The 27,569-nt window shown below is 40.4% G+C and overlaps 2 protein-coding genes across 7 annotated transcripts in view; one reads left to right on the plus strand and one right to left on the minus strand.

The window, feature by feature from the left end:
* SLC4A10 (solute carrier family 4 member 10) overlaps positions 1-7,942 on the plus strand; it is a 301,713-nt gene extending 293,771 nt beyond the window's left edge. For 5 of the 6 annotated variants that reach the window (XM_046019396.1, XM_046019392.1, XM_046019397.1 and 2 more), the window contains 3 exons: positions 141-257; positions 1,075-1,113; positions 5,837-7,942. In XM_046019396.1, the coding sequence (XP_045875352.1) occupies positions 141-257; positions 1,075-1,087 (130 nt within the window). In that variant the 3' untranslated portion in view covers positions 1,088-1,113; positions 5,837-7,942. The remainder of the gene's footprint in view (positions 1-140; positions 258-1,074; positions 1,114-5,836) is intronic. The other variant, XM_046019394.1, reaches the window with a different exon arrangement.
* A 5,368-nt stretch (positions 7,943-13,310) lies between these two features.
* The window catches only part of DPP4 (dipeptidyl peptidase 4), an 80,850-nt gene continuing 66,591 nt past the window's right edge, over positions 13,311-27,569 (minus strand). The window contains exons 23-26 of the mRNA XM_046018390.1: positions 25,175-25,239; positions 16,293-16,365; positions 15,957-16,030; positions 13,311-14,432 (exon numbers count right to left, since the gene is read on the minus strand). Of these exons, the coding sequence (XP_045874346.1) occupies positions 14,331-14,432; positions 15,957-16,030; positions 16,293-16,365; positions 25,175-25,239 (314 nt within the window). The 3' untranslated portion in view covers positions 13,311-14,330. The remainder of the gene's footprint in view (positions 14,433-15,956; positions 16,031-16,292; positions 16,366-25,174; positions 25,240-27,569) is intronic.

Here is a 27,569-nt window from a genome sequence, read left to right on the forward strand (position 1 = left end):
GAGAGTATTCCTTATTTTTTTTTAACTATCAAAAAAATACTGTACTAAGGCACAAGACTGTCCTATATATAGTATCTGTCTCTAGACAACTGCAGTTACTTATTTAATTTTTTAAATTTCATTTTGGGTAAACTATCTAGAGATGATCCATCTGTGATCAATATTTCTGATGAAATGTCAAAGACTGCCTTGTGGAGGAACCTTCTGATGACAGCTGATAACTCGAAAGATAAGGAGTCAAGCTTTCCTTCTAAAAGGTTTGGATTCCAAAATAATGTGAATTTGTATTGATCCCAACCATTTTGTGACATGAATCCATTAGCAAAAGAATAGTATTGGTTTCCATTGAATTTAGGTCAATATATTTCAGAAAGTTCTTTTTTTAAAGTAGGTGAAAATTGTAATAGGTACATTTGTTAGTTTGTTTTTCAACATCTCCCTTTCAAATTAAAAGCTTACTCCAAAACCGTGACAGTAGGGAAAATAATGCTATAAATGAGTCCCAATGCATGGCATTTTTGAACATTCATTTGGTCTACTCTTTTGCAGTAAGATTCCATTACATTCCTTCATCACCCACTTTCCAGGACCCTCTTAGATGTCTGACCTCATTTTGCACTCCCCCCTTGTCCTTTCTGAAACCCTATGTGCATGTGCAATGGTTATTTCTTATTTAGTACATTTCCAGGCCCCTATTCCAACCTCCTGAAAATCTTGCCTAAATTTCTTATTCTGAAACTTTCAGCTCCAGAAAGTTCTATAGATTCTTATTTCTCTGTATACAAACAACTCCCATAGTTGTAGATGCTAAGTTTTAAATGCATGCTGGGGGAGGAGTGTGTCCTTAAATATCAAGAGTCATCACATGATTTCCATTGAATTTTCCAGAATTAGTAAAAAAAGGTTCAAACCACCCAGGCTTCTTAGTTGCTGATCTGAAGAAAAATCTCTATGTTATGTTAATAGCATAAGAGTGAGGGATTTGGGACAGTGTTTAATTATTAACTTCCTTTATTTTCATGACCTTAAATTAACTTTTTCTACTTAATTTTTATATTACATTTTTGTCATAAGCTCCCCTTCCTAATCACTCTAGAAGCTGATTCCCCAAAGGTAAGACCCTCTCCCTCAAACCTATTCCTTGGTTGTATTTCCTTATGTTAAATGGTGTCTTCTAGAAGCCTGGTCAGCCTATGTTCTCTATGTGAGTTTTGGGGAGGCAAAAGGCATGGAGAGTCTTGGGCTTAGATCCAGTATCAGACTGAGTGTTTATGGTATTCCTATAACTACTCAACTCTTTAAGAAGAGTTTCTTTTTTCCACGCGTGATTTATACAAATGCATCATATATAAATCAACAAATCTCATAGAACTATATTAGTAATGACATCAAATTTCTATATTGGAAAAAAGAAAATTTATCCTTTGAATTAAGAAATTGCAAAGCTGGGAGCTTCCATTTATGCACCACATGCTTCCAAACCTTTAAACTTTATCTAGCTTCACGAGAAATATTTGGAAATGAGGGCTCAGAAAAGATATTACATTAGACTTACAGAATCTCTTGTTGCTGGTTTTTGTCACCCCAAAATGGCATGCTGCTTCAGTGTCATCTCTGTCCCAAAAAGACAAACAGTAGACGTGCAGAGTCTTCATCCCAGAAAGCTGGGGATTAGTCATCTCTCTCTCTCTCTCTCTCTCTCTTTTTCTCTTCTTCCCACCCCCCGCCCCAACCCCACAGACAGCTACCTCTAACACACCAGAGGTTAGTTAAGTTAGTAGGCTCCCTCAGACTTTTGATTGATGTCTTCTGTCTTTAACAGGACTTTAAATTCTTCATGTATTTCTTTGCTTGGCTCAAGCAGAAATAATATTTTATTCTAAATCGTTCTTTATATTCCTTTCTCAAAGATCCTTTCCACGGTCTGATACAGTCATCCTCACAGTAACTCTGTTTTGGTAGAAGTCTTGGAAGAAAATCAGAGTTAGGAGAAGGGTAATTTCTCAAACCCACTGGAATATGTGTTTGTGGACTCTTTCACATTAAAAATACGGCATTTCTCTGATTCTTTAAAAAATGGGAACTCCAGGTTTATAAGCTCCAAATAAAATGCCAGCCATGGGAATATGTGGACAATTTGAGACAACCAAACTTACAGATACTGTTCTTCCTGCACTAAATGGATCCAGAGTACAAACACTTTCTTAGTTTTCTGTTGATTCAAGCAAAAAAATTTTATGTCATGATATTTTAGGTATTCCTTAAAGTAAATAGTAAAGTCAAGCGATGCTTTTCATCAGAAAACCTTAGCTTTTTTAAACAACACAATGTGCCTTAAGCAGGTCCAGTTTTATTAAGACCATCCTTTATAATTTGATATACTCACTCGTTTCTTACTCTTTGAACATACGTTACCACTAACGTGAGACTCAAACTATTGCGCATGGAAGTTTATCCTTAGATGTGATGAAATCTGTAGCTTTCCATGTGAAAATATCTATCAGTTCATGGCTAATATCTTTTATCTTCATAACAGTGGAAACTGGCAGAAAAAGTGTGGCTTCCACAAATCCTAAGACCACCCACACTAATGACAATACCCTCCCAAAGCCATTGCTTTCTCATGGTGTGTTTGTTGAAGGCATTGAAGTGTGATGACCAGGAACTCTAAAAATTTTCTGCCTGCTAAAGTATCTGTTGGCAAACAAAAACAAAACAAAAACCCAAAGACCAGGTTACCAGGGTCTGTATCTCTTGAGACCTAAGCTGGCTTCCTGGCAGTTTTTGGCCCCTGACCCCCACGCCTTAATCCATCCTGTCCCTCGCTATTGGTCCTGCATGCCTGTCAGAGCATCAGAGAAGCCTAGGTATTTTTCCTTAGCGGAGTTTGGAACAGCAGTTGTATTTTCTCCATCATTTCATCCACTTCTCACTGCTAAAAATGTCTTATCCAGTCTGACTGAAAGAAGGATCTAAGAACTAATTGTAAATTTGACCACATCTGTAGGATGTCTAATTTGATCCTTGTTCAACAGTGCAGGGCATACATGTGACAAGCTCCTCTGTGGCTTATTGATTTGGATTGGCAGAAATAGGTCTCATTAAAAACCACATTGCATGAGAATAGAATTGCTATGTTTTATAAAACTGACACCCAAGATTGACATTTCTTGGGAAGGTAGCCGGCAACATTGGGAAAGACAGCCCTTGATTTTTGCCCTGGTGGCTGAGGCTAGGCTCTGGGGCCACCTTCTCTGCTCTCGTCTGGCTACCCACTTCTTATGTCCCAGATTCTCCTTCTTTGCTCTGATTTCCTAGGCCGATGTCCTCTCATGGCTGCTTGGTAAATGTTGTTCATAACAACTATTTTGGTGTGATTGAAACTAACAGTTTCATAGATTGCTTGGCAACATGAAGGTAGAAGGTCATGTTCTGCTGTCCCCTGAAATAATATATCCTTATATTTTAAATTGTAACTCCTTGAATGGCAGGGCACTGTCTCATCTACATTTTATCCCTAGGTTTTGCAGAGGAGCTAGTATGTAATAGATATGTAACATATGTCTATTGCCATAGCTATCATAGATATGACACATAGTTGATAAAAAGAAGTAGTATGTTTATTACAATGAAAGTTTAGAATTGATTGGTATCCTGAAAAATGAACATAACCAGAAATGGAGTAATAGGCATACAGTAAGAAGGTAGGTTCAAGTCAATCATATTTTTCATGGAAATCTTGACCTGATTATAAAATTTCTGCTTCGTAGTTTGTTGAAATCTAATCTGATACCCAAACCACTGGTTTTAAAGAGGGGGAACGCCCACCCCGATCATTTCATTGATTATTGTGTTGTAACCAAATAAGCAGCTTGACCAAAGCAGCACATCGGGACGAAGCAAACCTGTGAATTAAGTCAACATTCTGAATCTTTTCTCACTGCTCAGTGACTAATAGTGCCATTGGGAATGTGCTGGTTTCTAAAAAAGTGTTGGAGCAGAACATCGTGCTCACAGGAACCGTGTCTGTGTGGAGATGCCTTTATGTCTCCATCCCTACAGTCTCCTACAGAGATGATCTTTTATTCTATTTTCATTATAATTGAGAACACTAGCCTCAGAATTCTGGCATTTGAGCTATAAGAGAATTTAGGGACCATAGAGTCCCAAACTAATTTATAGATGAGGAAACCAAGTCCCAGAGAGATTAAATAACCAGTCCAAGGTCCCACAGCTCTTCCTTGGCTTCTGGGACCTGAACGTAACCTTCCAGTTTCCAGTCCGGGCTTCTTCGGCTGCCCCCACGCTGCCCTTTCTCGCTGGCTTTGTGTGGGAGCCAGGTAAAGCCCAAGGGAAAGTTAATTTGGAAAGTAGGGTAGCAGACACTTGTCATATGAAAGGCACTTAAAGTAGAAGAAAGTGAGTCATGCAGATAGGGGAGTTAAAAATACAGAGTTAAGGCTCTCAACACATCATGTGCACACTGTCATCTCTTCTCGTGGAAGGAGAAAAGAAAAGGGAGAAAAGTTGCTTTGCTCTGACCTGTAAGTAGTGTGTGCTGAGAAGTGTGGCAGGCGTACACGCGGGTGCCATAGACACTCGCTCACACCAGCTCTCAGCGCTGGCGGCGTGCCACAGATGGCAGAAGCTCGGGCACGTCTTACCTGATGGTGCCGGGTGGCGGTGACAACTGAGAAGGGCTGTTTCTAGCTTGAATTGGAGGAAAAACAATTTTTAAAACACACTCGTAGAATGTGTCTAAGTTATTGACCACTAAGAAAGCTGCGCAGGAGGCCGCGTGGAAAAAAAAAAAAAAAAAGGTTTTAACTGTCACTTGATTACTTTGAGAAGAGTTAGAAAACCGAGGGTTTCCCCACCACCAACTATTTCATAAATTTATATTTAGGGACAAAGTTAGTGGTAAAACCGGGTGGGCTCCTCTGGCTCAGGGCCCTAGGTGGCAGGGAGGGACACAGGAGGCCGCAGGCGTGGAGGGCTCTGCCCGGTGCTGGGAGTCGTTGGGGTGTGAGCGTGTCTGCCCCTCAGGAAGCGTGTATTTCCTGCTGGGAGCTTCCCGCTTGTGAGCATGTTATTTGACTTCTCCACAAAAAGTGTTAACACGAGAGTAAGAAGAGTGTTCATTGGACAGATATCGAAAAAATGCATAGACAAAGATGGTAGAGTCTTATTACCAGCTTGCCCATCCCATAAGGTTAATTGGAGAACAGACAAAACGGAAGTCACTTGGGAATGAGTTGATTCTGGAGGGAGTGAGGTGAGGGCCAGGATGAGGGTTAGGCTGCACAAGTGTTTGCATGGTGGGGCGTGGGGACGAGCACGTCCTCTAGAGCAGCGGAGATATGTCTGTCCTGCTGACCACAACACAGTGTTCACCAGAGATCAGGACCCCTTGCAGCGAACCCTGAGCTCTGTCCCGCAGCATCTCGTTGGTGTTCCCATGGTCAGTGCTTTCTTAAGACGGGGGCCGTACTGGCATTTTCAGCCACCATCACTAATTCTTCCGGCCAAACGAGGACGATGGCATCGATCCTGCATGCTCCTGGAACTGTTTTAAAATGTCTGGATTTTGTTTCTTAGTTTCTGTTTTTTTTTTTTTTTCTTGAATTTCCCCCTTTCTGCAGTTTTTGGTTTCTACCTCACGGAGTGCAGAGGATTTTAATTGTTGCTATCTATCCACGCTTCGCAGCATGAAAGTGCAATGCTAAGGGCCCATGTGGTGCTTTGGGGTTGATGGGTTTTGTGTGTGAGCAAGCAGATCTCACAGTAGCCGTGCGGGATTGCAGTAATAAATGTCTCCTTTTCTCCCCCACTGTAGCATTGAAAGCCGAAAAGAGAAGAAAGCTGACTCAGGGAAAGGTGTTGACAGGGAGACTTGTCTATGACTTGATCTTCAATTTATTTTTTACATATATATGAGAAGAGTGCCACAATTATTAATAAAACTGCTTTGATCATGTATTGTAAATTCTGTCTCTCATCCCAAATCCGCCTTCATACTGTAAGTAGTGCAATACTTGTTTCATTTCTGTGTTTAAACTTCTGAACAGTGAGACACCCTCGTGAGCATATACACTAGCTAAAGCAAGAATCTCTGTGTTCCTTGCTGTATGTTAGACATTTGTCAACACTGGATTCTCCTGGTTAGTTTTATGAGAGCAATAGCTTTCTTAAAGAGATGTCACATTTACCTAGTTTGTATTTTCCTACTTTAGTGACCTGAAGCTACCTGATAATTTCATTCAGAAGAATTTTGAAAGGTAGTCTTACTCCTTTTTATTCTTTATAGCTTAGCATTAGTGACTTGTTTCAAAAGACCCAAATCAAAAAGTTAGTTTGGAAGCATTTTTTAATAATTGTATTTATGCATTTCCTTGATTTACTATGATACATTTAATACTTAAGAGTTTATATGTAACTAAAACTTAAAGTCATTTGAAAAAAATATATAGAAACCTGTTCACAACTTGTTTAAAAGAATCAGAAACTAACGCAGAGTCAGGTAGTGTCTGCTTAACAATTCAAGTTGTGATTTACACCATCAAACACTAGGCTTGTAGGAAATGCTTCAGGAAAACTTTGTAAGTTTTGTGTCATTTTCAATATAAACCTTTATCAGAAATATGCCGTTAAATTTCTCTCCCATTTAAAACAAATGTTTCCCAAATAAACTTATTCTATACACAGCTGTGGAAGGCCACACGGTGAGTCCTTGTACATGAAATTTCACTTCTGTGTCGTTTTTCTGCTGCTCAAGGTCCGGTACTGCTTAATGCTGCTTCTGAATCATGTTCTAACGTTAGGCTGACAGGTCTCCAACTATATTTTTCTCTTCTGCAAAGCTCTTTTCCACTTTTTAATTGAATGCATGTTGTAGAAAAATAGTCTTTTCAATGAATATTTCAGATTCTGTTCGAGAAGATTCTGTAGATATTTCAGTCCATATGAAAACATCCATTTTTACTAAGCTTGCACAAGAGGAAAGGAAGTTAAGAATTTTTGAGCATTACTAAAAATATGGTATTTCATTTCATTTTAGATAATGTGAAGTTAATAAAGATGGATCTTGTAGTTCTCTCATTTCCTAAGAATGACCGGTGATCATCAATCTTATGATCTGTAGTGTCCAATTTTACAATGATTCAGAGCCTCGTGGCTTCTTCAAACTATTAAGTACATATTTTGTGTGTAAGTGCACATGAAAAGTGGAAAAAAAATCCCCTTGTGATCAAGCTTATGAGGGAAATATAAAACCCCAACAAAGCCTCTATTAGACTCAACGTTTTGATATTTCTGAAAACTCCCCTGACAATCTTTTAAGGAGCCATTTCTTTCATGGAATGTAAACCTAAAAAGTATAAGAATAATTTGCAGCTAATACAGTTTGTGTTTATAAATGCCAAGGAAAAATACAGAAGCTTTCCATTCCAAGTGTGTTGCCTTTGTGTGTTTTATAATACAGATACCATATTGTAGACATCCCCATTGTTGTATGATTTAGACTAGCTGTACAGCCAGTCAGTCCCCAAAGCAGCCTCCTAGTGTTTTAATATATTAATAACTGTTCTGTTACAAATGATCATAGTGAATTAAAACCTTCACATGATCGCTTATTTGAATAAGCAATCATACCCAATGAAATTCTGTATTTCTGAGTATTTTTATAGTCATTTTGTTCTTGTGTGAATTTTAATGCTATCTCTATGTTAATCCTAATATTTTGAAATCATATAAAATATAAGAAAAAAATGTAGTGTTATATATTTCCTCCTAATTTCAGATTCCTGGTCAAAATTACTGAATATCTTGAATGTAACTTATTGCAAAGTTCAAGTAATGTGTAAATGTGACTAGGATATTGTGTTTTTCACAACTAAGAAATGTTATGTGGAAATAAATATTTATCCTAATTAATTTCCTTGCACATTTTAAATTGTGATGCAAAGTGTCGTCTTTCTTCTCCTTAGTGTTAATCAGTAAATCAATGTAGAACATTTTAACTGAACATAATATTTAAATTTAAACACCCTTGTTAAGAAAATTTGGTGATGTAGATGTTTCAAGAGTACTCAGACAATTTGAAGTTTATGAAAAGAATATTATGAGAGCTATAGTAGGATATACCTCTTCATTTTCTCAGGAAATTAGTGACTTGGGTGCAAATGGCATTGCTCCCAAGACTAGCAAAATCTTCCAAGGTCATTAGTAGGATTTCCCATAAGTAGAGCTCCTTAGACTTCTGTTTTTCCACCCTATCCCCATCACCCACCATGGGAAAAGCATTTCCTAAAATTTCTCTGCTCCCTCTTTGTTACTCTGGGTCACACGGGACCCATAAATATTCTTTTGTAGCCATCTAGCAGTACGTTATGGAGGTAATTACATTCAGAACTCTAATGTACAGGTTAGAATTTTTTCTTTTGTCCCGTGTGTTTACTTTATAATTCCTACCATTTAACAGCCTTTGATATTGGGAAGTTTATTCCTAAATTTAATCTGAATATCTCCTTGGTATTGTTTAAATCCACAGCTTCATAGAAACTTGCCACTGACAATTCACAAGCAACTTGTCTTTCAATGCTATCCCTAGATCTGTTAGGATTTTTCTTGGCTCTTCAAAGTGTGGCTCGCTCCTTCCTTTCTTCCTTCCTTCCTTCCTTCCTTTTTTCTGTCTGAACCTCCATTCCTGTTTAACTTTAGCAGTTCCCTCCTGGTCACTTGACTATTTTATGATTATTTCAAGATTGATACTCAAATGTTCTAATAAGTATCTTGTATATTCATTCCTTGAAATGAAATAAGATTTACAAGCACTTGAAAATTTGATGAGAGTAATTTGGATATGATGGTTCTCTAACTATCTATTTGGCTACTTGCCATCATCCCCTTGAAGAAGCCCAATATTCAAGGATTACTGGTAATGCTTTATTTTCTAGATCTCCTGGGACGTTTTCCATAGAAAGCTGCAACTCACTGATAGAACCGTCACTCCGCTTCAGCTTCTGTTGGTGTAGGGCCACTACTTTTTGAGCTGGAACATTGAAAATAGAACTGTGGTCCTTGCTTCTAAGAGCACGGTAGACACGTAGCCACAACACAATGTGATATGTACTGGGTTGGCTATATAAGAAAAGCAGTGAATAACCCAAAGATGGATCTTTGAGGAGGGTAGAGTTTGAGGATAATGTTATATAAGAGGTAGCATATGAATTAGGATGGAAATGGGGAAGGAAACCTACTGCAAGAACTGCAAAGATTCTCAAACACATGCCTGTATTGAAATAAAAATGAAATAAAAAAGTAAAGATATATGGTGTAACTGGAGCCTGACATAATGGAGGTATGGCATGTTTGGAACCAAGCGAACAACCCAGTGTGTTGGAGGGTTAGGAGAGCTGTGAAGACCTGTAAGAAAAGGTAGAAATACAAGTCAATCATTTTATAAATGATGTTGAAGTCTATATTAGGATATTTGAACTTCCTGCCTTAAAAGTTTTGAGGAACGGAGAGACATGAATTTTTGGAAAGATTAGTCTAGCAGCACAGTGGAGAATATAGTGGCAAAAAAGTGGAATCATTTCCTTAGAGATCCTCAACAGGATGACTCGGAAGCTCAAGCCAAATTCTCTGTGAATGGTCTATAAACTTTTATTGTTTCTGAAACCAAATAGTCCTAAGCATGCTCCTTAGGTACTTAAGTAACTCCAGACACAATAGCTTTATTATAAATAATTTCATGTAGAACAAGATAGATGGATAGATAGTATGTTTTGAGTTGTATTTGAAAAAAAAAATTGTTCTGAAAAGCATGGTATCAACAGTAATACTGAGACTATTAAAGAAATCTAAACATAGGACCAAATTCAGCCAATGGCAGCACTTATGAATCCAGAAACCACCTTCTGTCACCCACCTTTTCACCCTACTCATCTCCTCATTCTTACCATAGACTTAGCTTTATGTCTAGGTACTCTTGCCTTCAGGTGTGTGTAGTTATAGATTACAGATTTCTGCCATGTGACTTATTTCTTCCATTTGTTTATAAGCTTCTCAAAGATAGGAATAGTGTTTTATCCCTTCTTTGTAACTCTTCAGAGCCTAGGTCTGTGCTTGGCTATTTATCCAGCTGGGAAAGGCTGTGGACAGAACCCTAAGTAAAATATATCACAAGATGCTGCTTTTCAGTTTATTAAGAATGATGAAAGATCCAAAAAGAATTCTCACTTGCATGTTAGTATGGAAACAAAAGCAAATGCTTCTTGAGAACTTCACGTGCCCAACACCTGGAGGTAGACACAGACACCTAAGGTGGGGACCCATGCAAACTATGGAGTCATCAATGGAGTCATCACACCTGGATAAAAAGCTAAGTAGCTGTGAACAGGGGGAGGAGAAGGGAGAGAGGAAGGTGGATATGATGCCGGCAGAGTATATACACAAATCTTCACAGAAATGGCACAATTCTTTGAAGTAGGTGTTTTTGTACTTCTTTCAAGTTAAGAAACTGAGGTTCAAAGAGGCTGAGTAGTGTTCTTTAAAATGTTTCTCACTGTAAGTGTTGATGGTGAGATTCTAACCCATGTTGACCTTATCTAGGCTGCAGTGCAGGGAGTCTCCGATAGGAGGCGATGTATGACTGGCTTCGTTCTTAACAGGCTCCTCATTCTGGGTCACACAACCACAATCAGGTTATGATGAATAATATTTCTTCCCAGGATGTTACATTTTCTCTGTGACTCATATTTCTGTGATCAAGATTGGAAACCAGACTTAGGCAAGGAAATACTTTGCTCACAAGTCACAAGTATCATGACTTTGGATAGAAGAAACTTCCTGAAATAATCAGGGTTTTGGTCATTTGACGGGTCACACTTTTCACCAAATATGTGTTTTAAGTGATCTGACAAACTTGGGGTGAATTGTTCAGACGAAAGATTATGAAGAATTAAAAAAAAAACTTAATTGAGTTGGTTGAAATTTAAAGTCTGTAATACCAGAAAAGATACCCCTGTTGCTTTGGCAGTAAGGAAATGAACTTTCCTTTTGTTAATTCAAATTCTCAAGTTTAAATGTTAACATTGTCACAGAAAGGTGACATGCAGAAAGATGATGTTTCTATTGAGCATGAAATTGGTCTTATTAATAATATCATGCTCTGAACTTTTCTGATGGGCAGTGACGTTATGCTTTATTGTTCTCAATCCATGAGAATGAGATGATCTATGATCATGGATGCTTCAGCCATCCTGAATACACACACTGGATCATTCAGGATGTACGTAAAAAGGCTCTTGGTCACTGCCGAAAGAACTGTCTCAAAACTGGCAGAACAAGTTCTCTGACTTTATGAAAAAAGCCATCCTGGTATTTTAGTATGTTTTTCATTTAGAACTTACTGAATCCTCAATATTGTACAAATCTAGTAGTTTTATAAACTGAGATTCTCGTGTCATCTTAGAGCAAACAGCAAATGCCATGTAGTAGAACTGGTAGCTTCAGTGACCACATGGGAATAAGAAAGAAAATACCCGAAATGACACGCAGCCTGATGTGATCATTGATCTTTGTGGTGGTGACTTTGAGTCATTAAGGATGCGCTGAATTGTGTTTTATGCCTTCTATTTAAGGAAATGTGGAGGTATGGAATCATTTTTAGCAAGATTTCCAAAAAACATGTTCAAAAATAACTTTTAAAGTGATTTTCTAAAGATCTTGAGCAAAACTGAAACTCTGCATCCATAGAAGAGATGTGAACATTGCTCCGTTGGCTTGTGTGTCTCCGCACCACCCCCACTTTGCCGTACCTTCCTACAAATAGGTGCTAGGATTTTTTTTTTTAAACCTCTGGGCTCCAGAAAAAAACATGTTTAGAAATCAAAGGAACAATGAATTGTATAGTTTTGATATTGTACAATAGTTGTACAATATCAGCTATTATACGATGGTCTTAATATCTGTATAGTATTGGATATTGTGCAACATCTATTGTACAATGGTGTTATTGATATCTGTGAAATGGCTGGTATGGTGCAATGTCTGATATTGGTAACATCTGATATTGCCAAATGGTTTTAATATCTGTACAGCATCTGATATCACATAATATCTGGTTCCAACTAAAATAAAAGAAGAATTTCTATTTAATTTGCTCTTATGACTATTAACTCAGTCCAGGATGTGTACATATGACCTATGACTACTGTTCCTGGATATAGAACTCGGCAAAGATTGCCCGGTTACTCATGATGACTGAACTCTATTAAGGAATAGAATTATGACAAGAGCCCTACAGGTTTGCAGGTCGATTTATAGCTCTAATGGATGAGCGGAGTTTGGGATGTAAGGTGAAGCTACTCAATGGCATGCTTGCAAAGTATAATCAAAGCTGAACTCCACAATGCTCTGTCCATTCCTATGCATGACTCACCAGTCTCATATTGAATTGATAGATTTTTTCCATTTCTTCTATTTTTAGATTTTTGTGCTGGAGCTGACTCTGAGATAACTTTTTCCAATAAACGGTTGGAAGCTAAGTTTGAGTTACAGAGAGTCAATTTTAAAAAAAATGAGGCCAGGGACGCCTGGGTGGCTCAGTGGGTTAAGCCGCTGCCTTCAGCTCGGGTCATGATCCCAGGGTCCTGGGATCGAGTCCCGCATGGTCTCCTTGCTCGGCAGGGAGCCTGCTTCTCTCTCCACCTCTGCCTGCCTGTGTGCTCTCTCTCTCTCTCTCCTTCTCTCTGACAAATAAATAAAATTTAAAAAAAAAAATTTAAAAAAAATGAGGCCATTTTACAAACAATTGAAAAAAAAAATCGTGTTTCCTCTGTTATTCGCTAGACTAAATTCAGCATCTGAAATCTGTGCTTCCGTTAATATAATAGATATGTTAGCCAAAAATAATCCACCACTTAAGTAACTGACTTGTTTTCTTGACTTAGACTGAGATGATGTTGTTGATATTATTTGTTCTTATAACATGAGCCTCATCACAGTTTCCTGGAATAAAATTATAAATTATGTATTACATAAAAAATAAAAATTATTTGGGTGTTTCAAAAGCTATATATGTGTGTGATAACAAATTGTGTATGTTATTACATAAAAACCCATACGAACTGCTTAATTTAACACATTTTTATGTATCTTTTTTTTTTTTTTAACAAAAACTGAACTCTCTCCATGTTTACGAGGCAGTCTGGGGTAGCGAGCAAAATAAACAAGAGCCTTTCTGGATAAGCGTGTCCATATGCCAATGTAGTTTAGGTCTCATTCAAGACACAAAACGCATTACCTCTGAAAAAATGAAAGAACATTTATTAAATGACCAGGAGAAATTCCACAGTATGGGAATAACAATACATAACTTTGCAGTTTATTTTTTATTTTTAAAAACAAGTCCAAGGAAGTTAAAATATTCTTTTCATTAAGATGCTCAAAGAAATGAACTAAGAAAAATTGATGCAAGGACTCCTTCAAGTTCGAATTTGTGATACAAATATTTTCATCTTTTAACAGGGCAAGCTGATGTGTTCACATCTCAGTTCCAAACTGCCTCTTTCACTAGGAAACATCAGTGGTTTTTAAGGCACATTTACAGTGCTTTCCCCTCCCCCTCACTGTGTGTTTGTAGCACCTATAGCCATAGTTGGCACCTGGGGGCCTTGCATTGTTGGCAGATTCCCTCTCATTTCTTTGGAGTCTATTCAACTGCTGTGGTTTTACTCAGAAGTCAGTGCTTTTTGCATATATGATTTCCTGAGACTGAATAGTCTTTCTCAGAAAACCGTGCCAGTCTGGCTGTGAACAGCTCTTCTCCAAGAGTTGCTGACAGGAGCCTGGTCGGGTCATTGTGCTCGGCCGTGGGTTCCCAGCCAGGCCTCCTCACTTCTTCCCCTACCCCTTCCCTTCTTACCCCTGCCTCAGTGACATCACCACCCACATCTTGCCATCCCTTTAAAGAAGAGAACGAGATCTGCACTGGTCCAGTTAGAAAAGAATGAAATGCTTCCCAAGGAACCCATGCAGAGCTCCCATAAAAACAATTCATATTTGTTGTTTCAGCAACGGATGTGGAAATGATTTTAAATAATAAACAAAACCAGACGGAATAATTCAAACTTCAGTAAGGTAATAATCTGGTGCGAAGACAGAAGTCCCAGCTTAAGGTTACAGACATGAATTTTGGGAACAAAGGTAACCTTGAATTTCTTGATTTGAGTGTATTTTTTTTTTTAAGATCATCATCTTAACAGGGCAGTTTTCAGACAGAACAAAAATGGCTTTCAACAGGTCAGGCACGCTGTTCCAGGGCGCTAAGGTAAAGAGAAGCATTGTTTTATGAAGTGGCTCATGTGGGTGTATATATGCTGGTGGGCTGTGCTGCTAGCAATTCCGTGGTCTTCGTCTGTATACCACTGCAGAGAAAGGCAAAGGTCAGAAGGAGGGAGTCAGTTGTCTTCTTTTTAAAAAAATAATTCAAATAAGTTCTCACAAGCATACACAGAATTAAAACATTGTTTTAAGGGTGTGTGTGTGTGTGTGTGTGTGTACACGTGTTCTAATGAAAACTGTCCAAGTGCATTTTCAGATTTGATTCAAAGGACACTTAGAACCACATCATGCATAGGAGAGAATGCTTATCCCATTAAGCACACTAGCTTTAATTAAGTGTTATCAAGTGTCAGATTTCTCCTACACGACAGGAAGAGAAATGAGTTTTTCAAAAGCACTTTTTCCTAATGTAGGTTACCAAGGAACTAGAAAAATCTATTCCAGTATTTCATATATATGTTTAACATAAGGTCAAAAGTCAAATGTATTATTTGCAAACACTTTGATTTTTCACTCAAATTTTCTATCTGGATGGCTGACATTTATGAAAGAGCGGATGATCTGAGACAAAAATTTATCAATGCATACCACATTAAACAAGTGGGAGGTCACTACCAGGCAAACATATATCATGGAGGCATAAATAAACTTATGAAACCTCGACCTCTTAGACTAACCTGACCCCAAAAGACATATAAAAGGGTGGGTTTTGTGGGGTTTTTTTGTTTTGTTTTGTTTTTTGTTTTTGATATTAACTGCCCCACTCTGATTCAGTGGGCACCATTTGAATTGATCACAGAGCAAAGAGGGTGTGTGTGTGTGTGTGTGTGTGTGAGAGAGAGAGAGAGAAGAGAGTGAGGAAAAGCAGGTTTTCTAGCTAATAATGGCAAGAAAGCATTTTATACAAAAATAGTGCACCACACACATGCGTATACATATAAATATACAAACACACATTTATATATATATATATGTTATACACACACACACACACACACACACATCTTTTCTGTTTTCTTCTTGATCTGAAAATGAATGACTTAATACCTAGAAACAGCTTACTGTATAAGCAACAACAGCTCTAGCTATTTCCAACTCTATAAAACAAGCCTAATTGTCTATTGCCTGTGGTTGTTCAACAAAAGATAACATTGCAGTTGCAAAAACTGAAACATGCCAATTATTAATGTCCCACTGTTGTTAGAATGGCTAGTAATACATACTAGACAAAAAATGGATTTTCATATTGGAGCTGAGCTATTATCATGCTGGTTTCACTTTAGAATTACTCTGCCACACATTGACTGAGTAAGTGATTACTTTTGAATCCAAATAGGGAAAGACTGAAGAACCACATGGGTAGGAGAGCACTGTTTTGACACTCCCAAGATATGCAATATTGTGCTTCTCAACCCCTAGTTCTCTAATCGTTTTGAACATTACTCTCTCTATGGCTTAAGGACATCACTTCTGACTTCTCATTGGACAAATAAAAACCCTTTCAATTCTGTCCCTGTCTCCTGGCACTGTTTGACGAGAAGGAGCCGGGACAGGGGAAACCAAGACCCCACCAGCAAGTTTCCCTTTTGCACCAAGTTTTGTGATACCATTGCTTGGAAATCCACTCCAGCATCCACCAGGGCTTTGGAGATCTGAGCTGACTGCTGAAAGTGAACGTTATCTGCAAGGAGAGAAAGGAAACACAAAGTAACTAATAGCCGTTCCTTTTCTGATGGGAAGGGTGGGAAAGGCACAAGAAGAAAGGGACTATTTGAAGTTCTAGGACTTAGAATCCCATTTAGCCCAAGACAAGTGAGTTGTGGAAAGCAACACTGTTTTATTGAAGTAAATGTAACAGTCTTGCCCCTCATGCTTTTGTTTTGTCAGTAGTGAAATTGCAAACCTGTCTGTGATACTAAAAAGTCTAATTAACTGAAACTCACCATCTGCTGTTCCATGAATAAGGAGGTACTCAACTTGTTTAAAATTTTCAGCTCTGCTCATGACTGTTGAATTCTGGAATTGGGAAAAAGAATGTCATTATTCAAAAAAAGATCTGCCATAAACTGATTTTTCACTTCAGTTTACAAAATAAAATGTTTTCAGCTGGGGCCCCCTTTGATACAAAATATAGCAAACCGATATTTAAGCAAATGCTGTCTCCATGCATGGCAGAATGCACAGCATGCCCTGTGCCTGGGAGACAGGACTGCAAAGGGAGGATGCCACATCTTCTTTGCACACGCAGGCAGAGGGCACCTGCCACCAGGGCTGCACGCAAAGCCCCTTGAGTCCCAGATCCCAGATTGGCTGTGTCCTATGCATTAGCACAGGGCAGAGTCTCATATTAGCAATGTATGTTCCATGGGCTTATGCTGTAGTTCAGCCAAAAAGTGTATTGCCATGGCAACCGTGTGTCACATGGTGCCATACATGCTACATTTCAAAGAGCCTGTACATAGCATTTGCAACTAAACATACTCCGCAATATGTCATATGAACTTTGGTCCACATTGCTAGGCAATGAATGAGAAGCAAGTACTACCTCTTTCGGAACAGATGTTTAAAACCCAGGCAAATGTAACATATGGGAGGGGAAAGGGGAGCAAAAGATCAAGCATGGCCTTAGAAAATCGGTGGGTTGTTGTCTGCCTCATTCCGTATCAGGGAAAATCTTGCGATTGGATCAAGTCATTTCCAAATCAACCAGAGAAATAGGGCAATAAATTGGGAGGTAAGCTTTTTGAAGACTGGCCTCGGAGAGGCAGGACTTCTAGAACTGGGGTGGGGCCTCAGATGTGAAAGCCTTTGGAAACACGGAACTGGTCATCTGATCTTGATTTGGGGATGTTTATCAAGTTGGGAGGAAGGCAAAAGTGTCACAGAGGCATCATAGGGCCTTTGGGAGGGGGCAAGCTGGAGTTCGCTTCTGTTGTCTTCTTAGGGGTTGGGCAGAAGGACGCCCAGCAGTTTTCCTGTAGGTTTAAAAATCATCCAGCGATTATTCCTTTAGCATCTTGGTAAATTGAAGTCAACTTTACGAGTGCCAACGTATGTATTTTACAGATCCCTTTGTAGCTAACACCAGGTTGGTGTTTTTTGATGGGAACCCGGATGGTCTGGCAGGAAGGGGATAAGGCTAAGGTGTTGGATGTGGAGTCTAGCCCCAGCTTCAACATCGGTGAGCTGTGCGCCCGGAGACATGCTGCCCCCTGAGTCTGGTCTTCCGTAGAACGGTAGTGTTTGTAAGAAGCACTGCTCTGTTTCACTCTGCCAACATTCCTCTGAGATAGGTCTACAGCAATCCTGCTTTCTCCATGGAGACCCCAAGATTCACTCGCACTAGGTTACATCTGTAGGAAGTGTCAGAGCTGGACACAAAGTCTGATGGCAGAACCTCTTTTTACTTCCTATGCTGCCCCGAGGCCACGAAAATTCCAAACTGGTCATGATGTGATCTTCCAGCAAAGGAACAGTGAGAAGTAACTTAACCGGCCCAGAATCTGCCCCGCGCGAGTACGCTGGGTATCCCTGCGCAGGGTTCCCATGCCTTCGTAGACTGAACGAATCAAAAGAGAGCGGGTCTGCAAGGTCCCCCAGCCCCCGAGATTTGCAAGGCGGGTTTTCCCCACTGTACAGCTGCCGCAGAGCCCAATGCAGCAGCCAGAACCCTGAGCAGTGTCTGCTCTCCACAGAGGAAAGGGTCAAAATCAATCTTCCCCAAAGACAGAGGAGGATTTTGAGCTTGAGCCGTCAGACTCTGGGGCTCCCCCACCGCCAGCAAACACCCATCATGTGAGCCACAGGCCCCCCACCCCGGCCATCCTCTGGCCAGTCCTGCTCACAGCCTTGCCCCCCAACTGCCGCTCGCTCTACCGCCGTCTCCCCCACCCCGAACCTAGCGCTCTGCTCCCCCAACACACGCTCAACTATCACACGGAGACCCGACCCATGCGGGCAGCTCTGTCCCGTCGCCTCACCTCCAGAAGCCCCACGGGCCTTCCTGGCTTGGCAGCTTGAACAGCGAAAGCTGCTCCTACAACCTCCACGAGCCATAAAACTGAGAAATGTCATTGAAACATAGAGTAATAGTTAGGAGACATATAAATACGCAGGACAGTTAGCAAGGAATGTGATAACTACTGGAGTTTGGACCAAAACAGTTTCTGGCTGCCTTTTTTTTTTCTTAAATGGAGTGAATACAGGCTGAAAGAAGACAATTTTTATAAACAAGTAAAACCCTGAGCCTAAGATAAATGTTGTGATGTACACACTGTAGCTGTGATGAACTAGACATGGTGAGAAATGCAACATACTGAGAAAAAGACGAAAACTGTGATAAAAGTGTCATGATGCAAATTGTTTTACATTAACAATATTACACTACAAAGAAAGAAAGACAAATACTTTAATGCAGCACGAGAAAAATAAAACAAAAGCCTTCTCTGCAATGGTGAGCTAGGTGTGCCCTTTCCAAGCACGCTTCCCCCTGCTCCCCGGGAGAAGCTTCCAGAGGGGCCTCCGGGCGCGAGGTGGCCAGGCGGATGGGCAGCCTGGAGGCGCACACCCGCTCTTGGGCTCTCAGGCGGCAGGCAGCATCCCCCCCACTACCCCAAAGATGCGGCCGTGGCACCCTGTGTCTGGTACCACCCCTCATTCCCTACTGGACCGAGAATCCTGGCTTCTCCATCAAGAGAGACCCTCGGTGGTCCACCGTGTGGAAGGCGACCCCCGGAGCCAGAGAAAGAGATGCGTGCCTTAACTGAAGATGTGGTTAATAATCGGAAATAATATCTCCGTGCTATTTTAACCCAGGAAAATAGGATAATCCCCATTTGCCTATCGATGGAAACAGAAATAGAAAAGGAAATGGATGACTAAGTTAGAAGCCGAATAGTCTATCACCAGCTACTAAAAAGGAAGCTCAGAGTGATAAATGGGCAAGGATGCAATGGTGGTGCAGTTGGCACTCTCCCGAGGCTAGAAACTTCCGGAGAGCCCCGCTGTCAGCAACAGTCTGGCAAAACGAAGTGGGAAGGATTGGTCCAGTGGCAGTGCCGATTCCACAGCCTCTCTGTGAGGAGCTTTTCCTTCAAGCCCTGAGAAGAACCATCTGTAGCTGCTTGTTGGATCACGCTGGTTCCTCAGTCACCTTCCAGCAAATAAATCTTTGTATTTTTGAAATAAAGAGAGAGCTGATGAGAGCGGGGAAGTACTGTAAGGAACAGAAGTTCTAGCAATTTTTAAGCCACCCCTGTGCCATCGAGGAACCGTAAGGACAACTGGCTTCCTGAGGACGATGATGGTGGCAGATGCCATGTTTCAAAAGCTTCTCTCGGGGCAGGCACAGGGGTCCCATTTAATCCTTTCAATAACCTGTGAGGTCAGCTTGATGATCCCCATTATCCAGATAAGGAAACTGAGGTTCAGAGAGCTTAGGTCACCTCCTCGAGCTCACACTGCTAGTCAATGGTGGAAACCAAATTTGAGTGGAGGTCTAACTCCGAAGTCCGTTCCCCTTAACCTTACGTCCTAGTGTCCCTTCACGGCCCAGCCAACAACTAACTTATCATCATTTCCAGGCTTTCGTGGAAAGGACAAACGGCCACTGGTCTAACGGACAACCCAGCCCATCAGCGAGATGCTACGGGTGCGCTGACTTCCTCTGTGCTTTCTCCCACTTGCAACCAAAACCTCACAAACAGCATTAAGTAATGCTATTTTGGGAAGCACCATTAATGCCGCAGAAAACAGAGGCCAGAGAACATTTTTAAGAAAAAAATTATTTCAACCCACTATATCGGATGTTTTACTTGTTTACATCTATCAAACAACTGTATCCGGGAGATGCCAAGGGAAGAGAGAGCCCGTCAACCCGACAGGGGGCTCTACCTCAGTCCTCACCAAGCAACACTGGCTTCTTTAAAGATCACACAGCAGTCAACATTTTATCAGCACTCAACAAACAAGTTAAGGTTTGGCTTAAATCTGAAGGTCTCTCTCCCTTTGGCATATTCTGGGATAATAGAACAAATGTCAAATCAGTACAAGATGGCATATTTACAAAATTGCACCCTGTTTTGCATAACCTAACGATGCAGCAGTTCTTAAGGATTGAACATTTCAAATCTGCTAGCAGAAGACTGCCAAATCTATGACTGTTTCATACACTTGCCAAAAGCCTATCAAATTTTGAGCAAAATGCAAAATAAATCTCCTCTACAAGTTAAATCAGTCCCTTCTGTGTGTTCCAGGCTGCCCTCTTCTCTTGGCAACAAGGCTCAGGACTTGGGCCCCATTTCTCCTGCCCTTGATCTTCTGCCTCTCTGCGGATCCATAAATCCATTCCCGGCCCAGTCTACGTCCTGCCTTATAGGCCACCATTTGGCCTGCTCTTCCCACAGCCCCGCTTCCATGTTATCCGTCGGTTCATCCAACCTGCTTCACAGATCCCCAGAAAACCAGCTGTACCTGCTACTCATGTGTGGCTGTGCTGCTCTGCCTCGTCCCTCTCTGCAACCCACGGAAAGCGTCTACGCTCTCCCTCTTTATTTCCGAAGTCTGTCTTTATTGGCTTCACACAAGTGCCCCTCCCACTCCTACCCCTCAGCATCTACATGTTATGTAACATTTTTGTGCCTCAGTTTCAGTGTCAATAAAATGAAGATAATTAGAGCACTTATCCCAGAGAATCTGAGGGAGAACCGAACCTATTAATCTGCGTAAAGAGCTTAGAATCGTGTCTGCCCGTAGAAACAAGCGCTTAAAGAATAAATGAAAAAAAAAATGAATGAAATAAATGAAACTGGATTCCTCCCCGCCACGAGTTGAGAGGAGCCGGGGATAGGGAGGGAGGCGAAATACTGACTTCTTGGCCACTTCCCTACCCTGTGCTCCATGCTCCCAAAGGACAAAATCCCTGGGGCTTGTCCCAATTAGGGAACAACTTCTCTTTTCCATACATAGGGGGCACTCTGTCATATTTGAGTTCATGCTTCACTAGCTACTCTCTTTTATTTCTCTTTGATAATTTTGTGTGCATGTCTTTGCTCACCAACAAGGCAATCAACTTTTGAACAATGAAAATACCAGGCACCTTGAACGGGTGAGTGTAAGTTTACTATTTGTTCATTTTTCAAATAGGTTTGACTAAAGGACCTACGATTGACCACATGGAAGACCACCTGTCAATGTTAGTGAGCAACACACTCCTCAAGGTGTAGCTGCGGTTACTATTTGCTTTTTGCTATGGGGGGTAAGGGTTTTCTCATTGCCTATCTAATTCCTTTGCTTAAACCTGCTGCCATTGTGGTCTGCTGTGGACTGAGACTCACTGCAGAAAAGATGTTTCCACAGAGCTCCACTGTCTTTGAAAGGGTTTCTGCCTTGCCACTTGGCAGTAGGGGGTGATTATCTACAAAGAATCTCATAGGGTCACTGCTCATGTCACTGCATTGGGTCTTAGCCTTAATCCCAGGTCTGCTAATCTATATGGTATCTTCAAAGAATAGGAAAAAGCATTTCTTCTGGTCGGGTGCAGCCCCAGACGTCCATGTCTTAGTGAATGGAACGTGGACTAGTTTTCAGCAGTGCACAAGCTGAACAACTATACATGGCATCCCTACCTGTTCCACTGGTGTATACAAATGGTTTCTGGAATTTCTTTCCTAAATCATAAGTAAGACCTTTCTTTCATAAAATTTGCTTCTCTTGGTGATGCGGGTTTCTCCAAATTCTTCCAAATCTGGGTCATCAATGACCTAATAATGAATCCTTTTTCTCATTTATTTTTTTTTAATTAAAGACTGTCTTTTCTTAGAAGGCTATAATTCTGGTATTGACTATTCATTAGCTGCAAATGCAGACAAAGATCAGGGCCCTGCTTATTCTATGTTTTGGTCCTTCCTGTCCTGGATGTCCTGCAGAGAGTCAGTGGGCCAAATGAAATGGGAATCATTTTCAAAATATTTCCTTCTGACCCACAGACAGGCACAGGGTACTGAAAGCCTCTAAGGAATTGTCTTCTTTGTCTTTTCCAAAAGGGTGGGAGAAGGGGGGGGAAAGGGGAGAGAAGGAGAGAGAGAGAAATAAAAACAACCTGGGAAAGAAAAGTAAAAGATGGGGTCCAGAGGGGCAGCTGGGGCCTCGGAGGAAAATAGAATCTTTGAATGTATTCTTGCCAGAGACAAAAGCACAGGCTTATTTAAAAAACAAAGGAGGGCAGCTTTATTCTAAAGCCTGCTGTGCACCAAATATAGGCACTTAGATTCGGCTCTCCACACTCGGAGGAAGCAACTTACCAGGGTGGAAACAATTCAGTGAGCGTTCTTCGCCTCCCTCTCCCTCCACACCTTAACTCTCGCCCGCCCAAATCGTTCCTCCGAGTAACACATTGGGAACCTTTAGCTCCCTGGTACTGGCAGTTTTAATGTGTCCATTGCCAGCACTGAATCTGGTGCCAAGAAAACTCGACTCCTGGCGTGGAAGGATTAAACAGTCCTCGGGTGCCATCTGTGCAGTGAAGTGGAAGAGTGACTCGGTGCACCCAGTGTGCGTGTGTTGCCATTGGCAGTGGGAAGTGACTTCTATTTACATGACTACCTCATGTGGCGAACACCTAAGGGGAGAGACGAACATGGCCACCTCCGGGCGGGTGGGGATTTGGGGGGGGGGTCGATGCAGGGATGAGGAGCCTCTGGGGAAATCTGGAAAACGACTCGGGATGAAAGGGTAGATTAGAACGAATCATCCTAAAGAGGGAAGGGCCGGCTGAAAAGGAAAGACCTTGTTGGCTGTCCACTGATGTGCACCGAGAGAAGTAGAGAAGCAGGACAGGTGCTGTGGAGGTCCCTCGATGTCGGGGTTTGGACTAGACCCTGTGCCTCTAGGTTCAAAGACTTTTCGGGATGGGATTTTAGAAATGAACTTTTGACTCAACATCCACTCTGTTCTAGAGCCAGGGCTGGGGTCCTGGACTGTAAGTACATCTCTGTTTTGGGAATTTTAGGATTTGGGGTACTTGAGAAAGCCCTTCAGCAACTCAGCAAATACAGCATACCACAGGAGGGATGGCTTTCAAAGGTCAGCATCCTGGTCGGGTGAGAGACAAGAAAATTCCAGATTTAAGATGAGAGAATTGAGGGAGACGGGCAATTTTTAAAACAGCATTTTCCTTAAAAAATTCTTCAATCAGGAAAGGTTTTTAAGGGCTATACTTCATACTGGGTCATCTAAAGAATTCAGTGTTGAGTAGAGATGTGAACAGTTAATCATCGTGCAGAAGAGAAATGGAGGTTCAAAAGAACCATGGGTCCAAGAAAGAGAAACGGAAGATGAAGATACAAGAGAATGTCATGAGAGTCAAGAGGGGATGCTAGCCCGCCAGAAGAGCAGCACCAATTTCCTATTAAATGGAGATATAGGGGAAATGACATTGCAGGCAGAGGGAACAGAAGACAAGGGCATAAAAGGGAAAGGCCCAGAAACAGTCAGAGGACAGTGACTATTACAAGCAGACTGGACCATTGTAAGAGGGATGTTAAGCATCTGGTCAAAGAATGAGGGTTGGACTCAGTAGTTACATGGAAGATCCACGAAAGGGTTGTATGTGGAACCGTGGGGATTAATCTCGTGCCCCGTTGTGGTAAAGACGGGAGCAGAGAAAGACAAGCTAAGGGGACACCAACGGGGTTATTATTAGAAAAGCAGACAGTCACGTGACAGTGGTAATGCAGCGACTGACGAAGAACCAAAAGGACGTTTGAGGCGAGCTTACTGGACGTGGAGGAGAAAGAATGGGAAGAATTGAGTCCAAAGTATTATGGAGGACAAGTGGCAGAAATGGGGACAACCTGATTACGGGGCTGCTGGGTAGCAGAAGTTGATCGGTGCATCTCACTTCCCATACTGCTCGGAGCGAGGCACTCATACGAAGCCCATGTATTGAGAGTTGTGGCCCAGATAAGAAATTGTGTTAACTCATTCTTGTTTTTCGTGCTTTTTAATTCATTGTCTCAAAAAGCGTTTTAAATTTCCTTTGGAGAATGTAAACCACGAGACGACTGACCCTGTCGTTTTCGACAACCATGACAGAGCAACTCAGGAAAGTTCTGGAAGGGCCAAAGGGCTACAAAGTCTCTAGGAGTTAGTCTAGTACTTGCGGCTACCTCAGTGTGGCACCAGAGACAGTGCTCTGGCTCAGCGGTGGCCTCCACACTACCACACATGGCTGCCAACCATGGTGGCTTCCAGGCCGCATTTCAAAAGCTGTAGCCTGAGAGCAACTGGCCTCAGGTTTCCATTAGCCAACCCCGCTGGAGGCTATGCACTGCGGCTTCCAGAGCTCTTCAGGGCACTGCCCAACCATACTCTTCACCTGCTTTACTCCAATCTTGTTTGAGCAAACTACATAGTTGGCTATGAATAGGAAAATTAAAAGCTTGTACATACATCTTAATTATAATACCACAGAAAATCTAATATATAGCTAAAGGTTTAAGGAGTCTTCTGGGCTTTAAAGGAATATGTCGAATTTGACATGTTTTCTAAATGAAATTTTTATAATTAAAGTAATTATCTGGTGTTGCTTTGTATTTCCAAATGAATGCATATTGTGACCTATATAGCATACGATAAAGACTTTAATTAATGCAGAATATAGTAGGGGAAGCTAGTGGAGTATCTCGAAACCACCTGTGTTATTTCTTTTTAACAAGAATTTTGTTGGAAATAAAAAATATATATTTTCTAGAATAGAAACACTTAAAAATATTCTTAAACAACTTATAAATAGGTTATAAAATAGATCTAGTTTCTTATCTCTTACCCTGTAATAGTCAAGATTGTCTTCGGGAGTTGGGAGACCCATGTAACGTTCTGTATACACTGAATCTGTGATGAAAAAAAATGTAAAAATAGTTAATTCGTACAATAAACTTTTCTTTTTCTTATTCAGTTACTTTATATGCTTTCATATGTCGTTACTTGTGTGTGGGTGTGTAGCATCTTCCTCAGGAGCTTCTCCTCAAGATCAGTTTTTTTGTTTGTTTTTTTATTTTGACTTATTAATGCAGCTGGACACCATGCTCAGCTGGAACAAATGAAAGCAGAGGGAGATCAAACTAGATGATTTAAACCCAGTCAATAATCCATCTACTGAGGGTGTCTGGGTGGCTCAGTTCGTTAAGCACCTGCCTTTGGCTCAGGTCAGGATCCTGGGGTTCTGGGATGAAGCCCCACTTTGGGCTCAGCAGGGAGTCAGCTCCTCGCTCCCTCTCGGCACCCCTCTTCCCCTTGCTCTGCTCTGTCACTCACATGCACTGTCTCAAATAAATAAATACATCTTTTTAAAAAATCCATCTGCAGAAAAATCAAATGTTAAGAGTTGAAAAGTAAGGGCTTTTACTATTATCATCTGATCCTTTCCAAGAATCTTAATTAGGAAGTCACTTAATGCCTCAACCCTCTTGAATTTTTGATCCTGACACAAGCATATGCCCTAATTTTCTTTTGGAAATCCCTTAATGTTCAATTACTAGTTGCTTATTTAAATCATATTTTTGGGGCAGTTTAAAATTCATTATAATAAAAACAAGGAGTTAAGTTATCACTTATTCACTGAAGATCCCCGTATTAGCTCAGTTACTCCATCACAGTGCAAGTCAAACATTTGTTTTGCCCATTTTGTGGCAAGCCCTCAATTTTGGAATTATAACAATTGTGTATTATGAAATAAATCACACTAATATCTGCTGAAATGAAGTAAGCTCTTTTATCTATAAGTATGGCTAAAAACAAAATACATAATTGGTTTGGTTATTTTGGACAATGAAACATATTTTTGCCCTATTTTTAAAAATTTTATAAAATTTTACAATTTCCTGTGGCTAAATTCCAAAATAACTTTAAAAATCTGAAGTAATTGCTTTGAAAGGTGCCCCCTCCAGTGACCAGATTATAGTAAACAGATTAAATATAAAATAATACGCTGTCATTGTGCTGTTTAGGTTAATGATGAATTTCACTGCAAATCGTACAGGTAGTTCAGTACTGATCTCATTAATTCTTTAAATGAATATATCATCTAAACAACAACCTTAAGCAACACTCTAACCCTTTCTGAATGACTGTCATCATTAAGAACTACACTGATAATGAGTGTTAGTTATTTCACATGTATCCTTTATGCCTGTTCTATGGAAATCAAAATACGTCTTTCCCAAAATGAGTAACCACAACATTTTATCCTTTTGATTAAAAGGAATACAGAATATATGTAATTTTACATATCTAGAGGACACTAATACAGAAAATAAAATATTTAAGGGACATTTAAAAATACAAGATCTTTACAAAATGTTCATATCTTTCAACATTTAAATATGAATAATATAGGTTGGACATGAGAAAGGAGGTTTGAAAATGGCCTTTAAGGGCAGAATAAAATTTTCCTGAAACAACAGCAGACTTCAATTCTTGTCCTAGAACATTATACCTCTTTTTTATTATGTTAATCAGGTTTACATTTGTGAGAAGAGCTGAAATATATTTTTTTCTTTTTTAGAGAGACAGAGTGTGCAAGTGTGTGTGCGTGAGCGACGAGGGGAGGAGGATGCGGAGGGAGAAGGAAAGAGAGACTCTTAAGCAGTCTCCATGACCAGCGCAGGGTTAGATCTCACAACCCTAAACTGAAATCAAATGCCTAATGACTGAGCCACCCAGGCACGCCTGAAATTTTAATAAGAGTATTTTAAAAATACATAATATAGGTGTTGTAAACTTTTACAAATGCACCTTTGAAATACCAGTTATGTATTCCTTCTATCTGATCTGTGAGTAAAATTTCCCAAATTAATATGTATGTAAGATCTCTAGAAAGTGCTTATGTCTAGAAAGTTGACTTGGTCTAAATATATTTAATGAAGTTCTCTTATCATTATTACACTTCTAAACTCACAAAGATGGCTTCTATTATTTTATTGACCACCAGAGGTCTCCAAAAACAAGCTATCCAACAGAATAATTAGTAGGAAGCAGGAAAATATTATGAAAACAAATCCATCGTGTGTGGACTGAATCAGAAGTAAGATTTCCAATTTTTTTTTAACAGAAAGATAGATTTATTTATTTATTTATCTATTTATTACATTGGCTGCTCTTGGCCTTTAAAAAAGGGTTTCCTACAAGATTGGTACTACTATACAAAGGGGGGGAAATATGTA

This window comes from Meles meles, chromosome 9 (genome assembly GCF_922984935.1).
Source record: "Meles meles chromosome 9, mMelMel3.1 paternal haplotype, whole genome shotgun sequence".
Classification (NCBI taxonomy): domain Eukaryota; kingdom Metazoa; phylum Chordata; class Mammalia; order Carnivora; family Mustelidae; genus Meles; species Meles meles.